Source organism: Aquarana catesbeiana, linkage group LG10 (assembly GCF_042186555.1).
Source record: "Aquarana catesbeiana isolate 2022-GZ linkage group LG10, ASM4218655v1, whole genome shotgun sequence".
NCBI lineage: Eukaryota > Metazoa > Chordata > Amphibia > Anura > Ranidae > Aquarana > Aquarana catesbeiana.
This window is the reverse complement of record NC_133333.1, coordinates 242,361,331-242,374,536: the sequence shown is the minus strand read 5'-3', so window position 1 is coordinate 242,374,536 and position 13,206 is coordinate 242,361,331. Positions and strand designations below refer to the sequence as shown.

Genomic DNA, 13,206 nt, shown 5'->3' with positions numbered 1-13,206 from the left:
GGCGCCAGGACGAAATTGTGTGCTCTGGCGCCTGGGTGTTGTCCAGCTCTGGTTTAGAGTATTAGAAGAGCTGAATTATTTACGTTAACTTGGGGAAAATGTACTGACTACATGTGTGAAGGCCTAGGCAATTGGACTTTCGATCACATGATCTCTGCCAAACTGAAACGTTCAGACGGGTTGATCCTTCCCTTTAGCGTGGATCATGTGACCGGACACATACATTTTTGAAAATGTTATAAGTAGCCCAGAGACCTCATCAACTTTTTTTTTTTTCTTTCTTTTTTTTTCTTTTTTTTTTTAATGTGAGGCGTTAGACTGGAGGTCCTCCATTACAATCTACAAAGGCCAGATTTATTCTATTCATTTGTCACAGGCAACGCTGGAGTTTAATGTAAGGAACTTGAATGGATCCCAACAGCTCCCCTCCTTCCCGGGGCTTTATTGATGACACAGTTTTAACATGTTAAAAAGGAATGAAAGACGACCTCCTTGAAGCGACCCAGCAGAGGACTCCAAGCTTTGCTGGGAGGAGGACGGGAGATGTGCCTGGAATATCAATGAGGAGTCGATCGTCGCCGGTCTTACCGCAGACTGAAACATGTGATCAGACAATCAAAGCTCCCCATATCCCGCCTGGGATCTTCTTCTGCCGTCTCCCTAATATTATTCTGTGCTTTGTTCATCTTCAGATTCTGAACCGCCAATACACTCTGCGCTGTTAAATGATTTTACCTCCTGATTTTCCGAAAAAAGATTTTTACTGCCTTGATTTATGTCTTGTGTAGAGCAAAGCACTCTGGGCGCCATAGTCCTATAACCTGCCTTGAGATGACAAGTTTACAGTTATTACCTGTCATTTTATAGGAGATGTATGGAGTATATAAAAAAGACATACACTCACCGGCCACTTTATTAGGTACACCTTGCTAGTCCCGGGTTGGACCCCCTTTTGCCTTCATTCTTCAACGAAAAGATATAACAAGGTGTTGGAAACATTCCTCAGAGATTTTGCTCCATAGTGACATGATAACATCACACAGTTGCTGCAGATTTGTCACCTGCACATCCATGATGCCACTAAATCCCAGAGGTGCTATACTGGATGAGATGTGGTGACTGTGGAGACCATTGGAGGACAGGGACCTCATTGTCCAGTGGTGAGATGATTGGAGTACAGGGACCTCATTGTCCAGTGGTGAGATGATTGGAGCTTTGTGACATGGTGACATTATCCTGCTGGAAGGAGCCATCAGAAGATGGGGACACTGTAGTCATAAAGGGATGGACATGGTCAGCAGCAATACTCAGGTAGGTCGTGGGGTTTAAATGATGCTCACTTGGTACTAAGAGGGCCCAAAGTGTGCCAAGAAAATATCCCCCACACCATTACACCACCACCAGCCTGAACCGGTGATACAAGGCGGGATGGATCCATGCTTTCATGTTGTTTACACCAAATTCTGACCCCACCATCTGAATGTTGCAGCTGAAATCGAGACTCATCAGACCAGGCAACGTTTTTCCAATCTTCTATTGTCCCCTTTTGGTGATCCTGTGTGAATTGTAGCCTCAGTTTCCTGTTCTTAGCTGACAGGAGTGGCACCCGGTGTGGTCTTCTGCTGCTGTAGCCCATCTGCTTCAAAGTTCGATGTGTTGTGCTTTGTTATTCTGCATACCTTGGTTGTAACGAGTGGTTATTTGAGTTACTGTTGCCTTTCTATCATCTGGAACCAGTCTGCCCATTCTCCTCTGACATCAACAAGGCATTTTCCTCCACACAACTGCCGCTCACTGGATATTTTCTCTTTTTCGGCCCATTCCCTGTAAACCCGAGAGATAGTTGTGTGTGAAAATCCCAGTATCAGCAGTTTTTGAAATACTCAGACCAGCCCGTCTGCCACCAACAACCATACCACGTTCAAAGTCACTTAACCTCCCTGGCGGTTTTACCGAGTGTGGCTCGGGGTTAAATTTCAGTACCATTAGCGGTAACCCCCGAGCCACACTCAGGATTACATTGGAGGATCCTGGTGCGATGTACTTGCCTTGTCCCCGGGATCCTGCGATGTCCCCCTGCTGTGTCTGTGGGCAGTTTGGTAGTCTATAGTATTAACATTTAAGAAATCCAGTAATCTGCTGTGTTGCAGGATTATATCGTGTGCAGTGTGTGTCTTTGTGTAAAGTTATTGCGATAAATGCCTTATTTACAATGCCGCTCACGTGACCTCCCGCTGACATCAGCGAGGAATCTCGGCTCCTCCCTCTACAGTGCTCGGAGCGGGGAGCGCCATTCCAAGCTTCTGGGAGGATACCGACCTTATGGTCAGGTTCTTTCCTGAGACTGGACCAGCCCAATGACATCAGCTGACAGCGGAGTGTAGCCCGCTGTTGGCTAAAACACGTGTCACAGAACAGACTGCCCTCTTGTGATCCATTGGAGAAGTACAGCCAGAAAACAGCTTTGGTCATACTTCTCCTTGAAATAAACAATACAGTGAAAGTCTATGTCACTTGTCACCAGTCTCTATTGTGGTTTTGCAGTCACCCTGTCACATGTGCTCCTGGCAGAGACACCCCACGTTTACACCCGTGTGACCGGTCATGTGATTTGACAGGTTAAATCGCATGAGATCTTGCACCCTGTTGTTGTTGGCAATGGAACTGTTCAAACCAGTGTGACATCGACTTTGCGGTGCTGCACCGATACAATATACAATTTTCCTTAGATTTACCTAAACCATATAATATGAGGTCAAACCTAAACATTTTCCATTTGTATGCAATCAGACCGGTCCTTACACTACATAGTTGAAGGTGAATCTAAAGGAAATTGAATAAGAAAATTGTATAATGTATGGCCAGCTTAAGTGATTGTGACGCCACCCTTGTCACTATCATGAAGCTAATCTATATAAATGATGTGCAGCGGACACTGGATTGAGTACAGATAGACAGGAAGTGGCTGAAAGAGGCCGATCGGCAATGCAGAGAGGAAAAATCCTTAGGAAAATTTCATGAACATTCTCAGAACATTTGAATGTCGCTCAAAAGATTTTGTTCGCATTTAACATTTAAATTTGGAATGAATGGACTTTACCGAACAAAAACCACATACACTGTTAGAAATTCATTTGTTTAACTGCTTGCTGCCCGCCCACCGTCAAATGACGGCGGGGCAGTGAAGCTCTCGGGGGCGGGCAGCGCGGCGATCACGGCTGTGACGTGTTGCTAGGACATGGCGCGACCCCGATCTCTGTAAAGAGGCGTGTCCGCGGCTCTTTAATCATGTGATCGGCTGTGTCCAATCACCGCCAGTCACATGTAAACACAGAAGTGCCGGTAATCGGTGCTCCTCACACTGACAGAGTGTGAGGAGAGGAGAGCCGATCAGCGGCATCTCCTCACAGGGGGACATCTAGGAATGTAATCAGGGCACTGATCATCAGTGCCCTGATTACAATAGTGCAAAACAGTGTCAACAATCTGTGCCCACCATTGCCTAGCAATGCCAGCTATCAGTGACCACCAGTCGCAGCACTCAGTGCCCACCACTGCCCACAAGTGCCACCAATCAGTGCCCATTAGTGATTCCAGTCAGTGCTGCCCATCACTGCTGTCAATCAATGCCCATCAGTGTCACCCATTAGTGTCGCCTATCTGTGCCCACCAGTGCCGCCTATCTGTGCCCACCAGTGCCGCCTATCTGTGCCCACCAGTGCCGCCTATCTGTGCCCACCAGTGCCGCCTATCTGTGCCCACCAGTGCCGCCTATCTGTGCCCACCAGTGCCGCCTATCTGTGCCCACCAGTGCCGCCTATCTGTGCCCACCAGTGCCGCCTATCTGTGCCCACCAGTGCCGCCTATCTGTGCCCACCAGTGCCGCCTATCTGTGCCCACCAGTGCCGCCTATCTGTGCCCACCAGTGCCGCCTATCTGTGCCCACCAGTGCCGCCTATCTGTGCCCACCAGTGCCGCCTATCTGTGTCCACCAGTGCCGCCTATCAGTGCCTATAAGTGCCGCCTCATCAATGCCCACCAGTTCAGCCTATCAGCGCACATCAGTGAAGGGGAAAAATTACTTAGTTACAAAATTTACTGACAGATAGTAAAAAACATTTAAACATTCAACATTTTTGGTCTTTTTTTTTTTTTTTTTTTGTAAAAAATAAAAATCCCAGCAGTGATTAAATACCACCAAAAGAAAGCTCTATTTGTGGGAAGAAAATGATAAAAAATTTGAGTACAGTGTTGTATGACCGCGCAATTGTCATTCAAAGTGTGATAGCGCTGAAAGCTGAAAATTGGCCTGGGCAGGAAGGGGGTGTAAGTACCCGGTATTGTTCCCCCCCCCCCCCCCCCCCGAGCCCCCCCGTTTTCCATCCTGTCCCTTTGATTCTCATCACTGCGTTCAAAAACCACTGTCGATTTGAACCCACTAATGATTAGAAAAACAAAGTAACTTTCTTAGAACATTCTTTCCCTAAAGCTGGCCATACATCGATCTTATCTCGGGCCTTTTCAGCAGGGACCAGCCTAGATTCGATCCATCTGTGGGCAGGCTGCGTGTACTGAAGTCGATCCATCTGTGGACAGGCTGCTTGTACTGAAGTCGATCCGTCTGTGGGCAGGCTGCGTGTACTGAAGTCGATCCATCTGTGGGCAGGCTGCGTGTACTGAAGTCGATCCATCTGTGGACAGGCTGGTTGTACTGAAGTCGATCCATCTGTGGACAGGCTGCTTGTACTGAAGTCGATCCGTCTGTGGGCAGGCTGCTTGTACTGAAGTCGATCCATCTGTGGGCAGGCTGCGTGTACTGAAGTCGATCCATCTGTGGACAGGCTGGTTGTACGGAAGTCGATCCATCTGTGGGCAGGCTGGTTGTACTGAAGTCGATCCATCTGTGGACAGGCTGGTTGTACGGAAGTCGATCCATCTGTGGGCAGGCTGGTTGTACTGAAGTCGATCCATCTGTGGGCAGGCTGGTTGTACTGAAGTCGATCCATCTGTGGACAGGCTGGTTGTACTGAAGTCGATCCATCTGTGGACAGGCTGGTTGTACGGAAGTCGATCCATCTGTGGGCAGGCTGGTTGTACGGAAGTCGATCCATCTGTGGGCAGGCTGGTTGTACTGAAGTCGATCCATCTGTGGGCAGGCTGGTTGTACTGAAGTCGATCCATCTGTGGACAGACTGGTTGTACTGAAGTCGATCCATCTGTGGGCAGGCTGGTTGTACGGAAGTCGATCCATCTGTGGGCAGGCTGGTTGTACGGAAGTCGATCCATCTGTGGGCAGGCTGGTTGTACTGAAGTCGATCCATCTGTGGGCAGGCTGGTTGTACTGAAGTCGATCCATCTGTGGGCAGTCTGGTTGTACTGAAGTCGAACAGCCTGTCAGATTTTTTTTTTTTCCATACAATTACTGCGGGTGACTGTAGCAGGGAAGGCTTCCCTCCAGCAGAATATAATAGTGCTGTCTTGATGGGGAATCGAGTAAATGTCTTTCCTTCCATCCGTGGTGTTGGGCTGTTGTAAAATTCCTTCATTCTGCCATCTTTAGCTCCTAAATTGGACTTGCTGGGTTTTGATTTCTGTAATAATTTGCTCCCCCTGTTGATAGATTTATGACATTGATGTTGGCTTTGTGACTGTTTTCTATGTGTGTCTTGTGCAGTACCAGCTTATAGTACAATCCAAGACACTGGTGTAGGATAAACGGTTAATGAGTTGGTGGCTGGGTTGCGGGGTGTGTGGGCATCTCTGCCATGTATATATTTGTTTTATTAACACTCTTCTTGTCTCCGAGGAGCTGTTTGATCCGCCCTCTCAGTGTCTGCTAATTATTTCATCCCGCCCCCCTCACTGATTACCATTGGGAAGAATGAGGTCACACGCCGGGATCTGCCCCTCCAATTGATGCCGTTCTGTATAGAAGACGGTTTTGTGTCCCCCCCCCCCCCCCCCCCATACAGTCGCTCTGTGACTTGTTGTCCCATGGGACCAGATAAAACCTTCTAGCTGAATCTTCCATACAAGGCCATACAGAGCCATACTTGTTAATGGGAAGCCGTGTCTTGTCATTTCACAGTCCTTCCCTACAATGGAGGCCGTGCTCTATTATCAGTACCATCTGCTGTGTCTGTTTTTTTTTTTTTTCTTTCCAGCTTTATATAAAATACATTTAAATATTATCAGCGTGTGACCTGGGCTTCAGTCCCTTTTTAATGAACGATGTTCAGAGACCCCAGAATCTGAGCAGAGATTTAATGAACATCGGGGTAGTCATGTAGCTTTGATAATAATAAGGTTTGTGGCCATCAATGGGAGAAGTGCAATTAGCCAATACAAGGAAGGGGGTTGTAGGTGCGGGGGGGTTGTAGAGCATATATCTGATACATGGCCCTATGGGGTCCTATTTGGGTCACCCTCACAGGCATAAAAACAAAGAAAACACAAAACGATTCTCCTGTGCTTTGGGTGCTGGGTGTAGGGATGTGTGGTGCAGTCAACCCTTTTTATGTAGAATGTCAATGGCCTTGCTGCCCTCCGCAGAACAATGGAGCTGAAATGTATAGAAGAGAGAAAGGAGGGAGCACCGACCTTGTGCATTACCAAAAATCATTTTTATAAAAGTAATAGGGCAAATGGTTGTACTCGCATAAAAACCTGGTTAACAAGCATATCAAAGCATCAGCAATAGAAACCGGTATCTCTTAGGTCATAGCCAAAGATGTCAAAGGACTAGACAGTATTGCAGGGTGGCTAACGCATTTCGAGGGAGGACAGGCATACATACCTGTGCTGTCAAGTTAGGCTGGCCATACATTATGCAGTTTTTTTTGTACATATTTCCTTTAGATTTGTCAAACCTAAACACCTTCAATTTGTACGCAATCAGGGAGGCTCTTGCACTACATAGTTGGAACTGCACTGCACGTGAAAACCACAAATGCTATTTAAAGGGGGCATCCCCGAGGATGCCCACACTGGAGGATGCCCACACTGGATGACCAGGGATGCCACCAGGACCACCAGGGATGCCCACCACTAGTCACCCTCAGGTATGCCACCCATGGCCACCAGGGATAACGATCAGTGCCCACAATGCCTGCCAATCGGTGCCCACAATGGATGCCTCCCAATCAGTGATGTCCATTAGTGTACATCCATGCCACCTATCGGTGCCCATCTGTGCCGCCTTTCAGTGCCCATCAGTACCGCCTATGTGTACCCATCAGTGCCACCTATCAGTGCAGTATATTAGTGCCCATCATCAGTGCCCATCAGTACCACCTATCAGTGCAGTATATTAGTGCCCATCATCAGTGCCCATCAGTGAAGGAGAAAACTTATTTATAAAGTTTTGTAACAGAAACAAAAAAAAACTTTTTTTCTTTCAAAATTTTCTACCTTTTTTTTATTTAGCAGAAAATAAAAACCCCAGAGGTGATCAAATACCACCAAAAGAAAGCTCTATTTGTGGGAACAAAATGATAAAAATCTAGTTTGTGTACAGTGTTGTATGACCGTGCAATTGTCATTCAAAGTGCGACAGCGCTGAAAGCTGAAAATTGTTCTGGGCAGGAAGATAGATAAGTGCCCGGTATTGAAGTGGTTAAAAAATAAAATAAAACCGCTGACTTATGAAGTCACAGAACCCCGCCCACCAACTTCTTTTTCCCTTTATTTTAACCCCAGGAAGGTTTGTCCATCACATACAGTCAAGTACTACCCTGTTTCCCTGAAAATAAGACCTAGCGTGATTGTCGGTGATGGCTGCAATATAAGCCCTACCCCCCAAATAAGCCCTACCCTGTTTTCTCGAAAATAAGCTCTACCCTGAAAATAGGACCTACAAGGACTTTAACTAGGGCTTATTTGGGGGGTAGGGCTTATATTGCAGCCATCACCGACAATCACGCTAGGTCTTATTTTCGGGGAAGCAGGGTATGTGGTTCAGATTGCTGTGATTGCTCTGAATCTGCAAGGAAATCTTCTCCGGGAAGCTGCCATGGTCCTGATCTCCAGCTTCAATATAAAAGCTGAATAATAGAAACATCTGCAATTAACTTTGAATGGGAATTTTTTGAGTTTTGGTTGGTTGGTGCCCTTTTGATAAAGCCATCCCTGGGAATCGGCATGTCTCAGCCTGAACATGTTCTGCATCCAGAAGAACAAACATTCTGTATAAATTGGGAGCTCAGATGTCTTTGTTGCCTGCGAGTATCTCTCTGCTCTCCCGTGAATGATGGTCTATTGTGACGCCACCACCTGGCAGGCCCGAAGAAAGTGCCAATTGTCTGATCCATCCAGGTGAAACGTGAGCCAGTTAAATAACCTTTATGGGCAAACCTGATTATACAAACAGCAGTGCATCTTCCCTACCGGCTGTCATTACCGTCGCTGCTCTGCTGTAACATGCTCTGCAAAATGCCGAGGAATCCAAGATCACGTTAATGAGGCATATTAGTAATTATTCAATTGTGCTTAATGTAAAATTTAATTAAAAATGTGGGGAGAGCGTGGGCTGTGGTGATCTGCTTCGTGAATGTTAAAAAACGTAGTGCGCTGTGTGCGTTTATCGCCCCTGCATGGTACATTACCTGAGGTTGGCCACAGTTGTCTTAATCTGATTTATAGTAGGTCTGCCACTGATTGTGCTACATATATACCCCTCCGGTGCCCTGTGTGCCACCATTGCCATTCTTTCGGTTGGACTGCATTGCCTCTGGTGATTAGTCCAACTTTTATGCTTTTGGTTTTGTGCCTTTTTATCCCTGTTTTCTGAAATGTTCTTTTCAGGGTGGATTTGATTTATATCATAATTTTTAAAGAGGACCTGTCATCTCTGTCCTGCAGTGGCTCCTCCTCTGACCCGCTGTTGACTGCCTGACAGTCCCATTCACTTTAATGGTGATGTGGCAGTGACATAACACGGTGAGGGACGTGGCGGGTAGCAGGTGAGTGGATGCCCGCTAACAGGCGCTGCCATGATGGATCTGATATGACAGGTGCTCTTTAACCACTTGCCGACCGCTGCATGTACATATACGTCCCTACTGTTTTCGGCCAGTGGTCAGCTACAAGATAAAAGTGGTCTGTGCGGCGGATTCGCCGCGAGATCACTTTTATCGGTGGCGGGAGAGGGCCCCCCCTTCCGCCGCGATCCGGTGCCCTCCGCTGCTTACCGGAGCCGTCGGCAGCGGCGGAGGCGATCGCGTCCTTTCCCTAGCTGTGCATGGAGAAAAGTGAGGGGAAGATGGCGCCAACCCGTCTCCATGACACTGCAGGGCGGAAGCGGCATCACAACGTCACTTTCGCCCATACGTCTTAAAGCCACATTTTTTCAATGTCATTTTTAACATTTTTTTTTTTTTTTTCATTGCATTTAAGTCCAAATGTGAGATCTGAGGACTTTTTGACCCCAGATCTCATATTTAAGAGGTCTTATCATTCCTTTTTCTATTACAAGGGATGTTTACATTCCTTGTAATAGGAATAAAAGTGACACAATTTTTTTTTTTTTTAAACAGTGTAAAAATAAATAAGAAACATACAATTTTTTTTTTTAAAATGCCCTGTCCCGACGAGCTCGCACGCAGAAGCAAACGCATACGCGAGTAGCGCCCGCATACGAAAACGGTGGTAAAACCACACATGTGAGGTATCGCCTCGATCGTTAGAGCGAGAGCAATAATTCTAGCCCTAGACCTCCTCTATAACTCAAAACATGCAACCTGTAGAATGTTTTAAACGTCGCCTATGGAGATTTTTGAGGGTAAAAGTTTGACGCCATTCCACGAGCGGGCGCAATTTTGAAGCGTGACATGTTGGGTACCAATTTACTCGGCGTAACATTATCTTTCACAATATAAAATTGGGCTAACTTTACTGTTGTCTCATTTTTTTTTTATTCAAAAAAGTGAATTTTTTCCAAAAAAAAAGTGCGCTTGTAAGACCGCTGCGCAAATACGGTGTGAAAAAAAGTATTGCAATGACTGCTATTTTATTCTCTAGGGTGTTACAATATATAATGTTTGGGGGTTCTAAGTAATTTTCTAGCAAAAAAACCCTGTTTTAAACATGTAAACACCTAAATTCCAAAACGAGGCTGGTCTTTAAGTGGTTAAGACCCGTACGCACCGAGGCAGTTTTCAGGCATTTTAGCACTAGAATTAGCGCCTGTAAAGTGCCTGAAAACTGCCTCCCATGCCGCGCGAATGTGAAAGCCTGAGTGCTTTCACGCTGGGGTGGTGCACTTGCGGGATATTAGAAAAAGTCCTTCACGCAGCATCTTTGGGGCGGTTTGGGAGCACTGTATACAGTGCTCCCAAAACGCACCTGCTCAGTGCAATGAATGGGCAGCGCTTCCGAAGCGCTGCAACATGGGTGGTTTTAATTCCTTCTTCGGCCGCTAGTGGGGGTTAAAAACACTCCGCTATCGGCCGAAAAGCCCCACGCTTAAACAGCGCTAAAGCGCCGCTAAAATGAGCGGCGCTTTAGCTCTAACGCACGGGCAGCCTCAGTGTGAAAGGGTTCTCAATGTAAGGACTCATACTTGCTGGTAGTTAGAATCTTAATATTTACAAACAAAATGAAGGTTTCCTATTTAGAATAATAAGCTGTCAGGTTAGTAAAACAGTGATATCAGAACTGATCCAATCATACAGTTTGAAGTGTACATAGATTTGCAAAACAATGGGATAAAGGAATATTCCTGAAATATGTTTTATCTCATGGTTACTGTGAAATTGTGTGAATGCATCAATGCAGTGCATGTTATTTCAGCTTGCAAAAAGTAAATATTGCAGAATATACAACTTTTTTTTTTTTTTTAATCACTTTTTCTTTATTAAGATACATTTTAACATACAACATAGAAATACACATTGCACAATATATCTTTATAAATCTTTTCATTAACATACACCACACTAACTCCCCCACCCCACCCCGAGAAAACACACCGGATCCTTGATCATGTCCTCTTCAAAAGAGCCTACCCATAACCAAAATTCAACTTGTGCAAAACATTATTCAAAGTATAATAAGAAGGGGGCTTTACAGCGCCCTATTACATCTGTCAAACAACCAACAATACAAAAAAAAAAAGTAATAATGGTAAGTTAATGGAGTTTGCATGTTCTCCACCCTGTGCCTGCGTGGGTTTCCTCCGGGTACTCCGGTTTCCTCCCACATTCCAAAAGACTTGCTGATTGGTTACTTGGATCCTGTTAATAAATTGGCCCTAGTATGTGAGTTAGGGACCTTAGATTGAAAGCTCCTTGAGGGCAGGGACTGATGTGAATGTACAATGTATATGTAAAGTGCTCTGTAAATTGACAATGCTATAGAAGTACCTGAAATAAATATTAACATAAAAAAGATCCACTTCAGGCAGCCCACAGGCCATACCAGTGACTGGTCCTTTTGGCCTCTGTTTGCTTTATTTGGGTCTCCAGTATCCTCAGTACAGGTACTCCTTAGGGAAAACTAATTATCATAATGTGATGTATTTAGGGGGGTTGGAAGCCACATTTTCAGGTCTTGTAAATGTAATAGAATACTCAGTGTAAACGGATTTTAGTTTTCACATCTTTGCTTTTTTTTTGAACAAATCCCAATAGCGGGTTTAAAAACACTTCCTTCTTCTGGTGTCTAAGTGACAAATGTATGCTTGGTCCTGCCGGCCCGGCATGGTTTTTCCATAACCTACATTGTTTTCTCCGTTGCATTGCATTACATTGTATTACTGCTTCTCCACCCCCCCCCAGCAGCCCAGGACGGGTCAGGTACACCAACTGATTATTAAGACTTTGTATGGACAACTGTGATGTTTTTTTGGTTTCTCTGTCTCTCTCTCTGATCTGACCTTCTCTCCCATGTTACTGACACAGGTTTATTTTTTCTCCCTTTAGAGAGTTTTGAGGTGACAGTCACCAAAGAAGGTGATAACGGGTTCTTTCTCTCCTCTTATAACTTATTAACCCCACTAACTTTTTGGTTCTGAAAACAAAAAAAACAAAAAAAATGGGGAATCAGCACTTGGCTCCTTCAACGCCATACAGCCTGCTGCAGAGCGTTGCTCGCCAGTACTGGCGCTGAAAGGGTTAAACAGAAGATACTCTGATCCCTTTTTTATATAATCTTCTGTTTTCATTTGTTTTGTTTTTTTTTTTTTTTTTTTTTTCATTTGGACCATTTTAATTTCTAATTCCAAATGAATTGTTATGTGATGGAAAATCCCCATGTCGATTAGAAATATCTAGCGATCAGACATCCGTTTCAGGACAATGATTGGATTAGCTAGGTTGAGGTATGTTTGCTTATGTTTCAGATGCCCAGAAGTACTATTGTATGGGGGGTGGGGTGGTTTACAGCACAGCCTGGCCCGTATTGATCATTTCATAGAGTTTGGGAATGAATGGGAAACACATGCAAGGCAAAGTTTGTATTTTTGTTATCAAGTAGTCTATTTTATTCATTTTTTTATTTATTTATTTTTTTTATTATTTCTGCTGCCTGCAGTAACCAGTCCATATTCTGTTGTTCATTGCAAAATGGGACAGACATTGGTTGCTATAGACAGCACAGACACTCCTCTACTCTTTATAGAAGCTGTTGAGTTACAGAATAACATCATCAGTTTAAAGAAGTATGGGAATCCGTCCCCCCCCCCCCGTAGACTGTCAATCAGCAGCTCTCCTCTCTGTAACTCCTCGCTCACTGGAGTGCTGAGCTGTGGAGGGGGCGGGGAGCGGCTGTCTCAGGCTCTTAGCGGCTCGCTGAGAGGCTGAGACTGCCATCAGTCCAGGCACCTGGTGGATCCCGACTTCTGGAGTCGGGATGATGAGGTGCCTGGACTGATATCGGTGACGTCAGCAGAGAGTGGACTGCAGACCACTCTGCTGAAAATGGGTCACAGGAGGGCAAAACAAATTGCACTTCTGTGACCCAGAGGAGAAGCCCAGCCAAACGAGCCCAGGCTGGATATCCCCTTTAAAAAAATAAAATAACAAACGTTATACTTACCGGCTCTGTGCAGTGGTTTTGCACAGAGAAACCCCGATAATCTTCTTTTTGGGTCCCTCGCCAGCGCTCCTGGTTCCTCCCCCTCGAGAAGTGCCCCCCCCAGAGAAAGGTGCTTGCCCTGGGGGCACCACTACGTGCTTGCTCCCGAGCCACTGCTCTATGCATCCATAAGAC

General features: G+C 45.6%; 1 protein-coding gene across 4 annotated transcripts in view; it reads left to right on the top strand.

Moving 5' to 3' along the window:
- The window catches only part of CLSTN1 (calsyntenin 1), a 128,080-nt gene that overhangs the window by 49,079 nt on the left and 65,795 nt on the right, over window positions 1–13,206 (top strand). For 2 of the 4 annotated variants that reach the window (XM_073603531.1, XM_073603529.1), the window contains exon 3: window positions 11,919–11,948. The exons of the other annotated variants lie outside the window; for them this stretch is intronic. In XM_073603531.1, coding sequence (XP_073459632.1) covers window positions 11,919–11,948 — 30 coding nt within the window. The remainder of the gene's footprint in view (window positions 1–11,918; window positions 11,949–13,206) is intronic. 4 annotated transcript variants of the gene reach the window in all.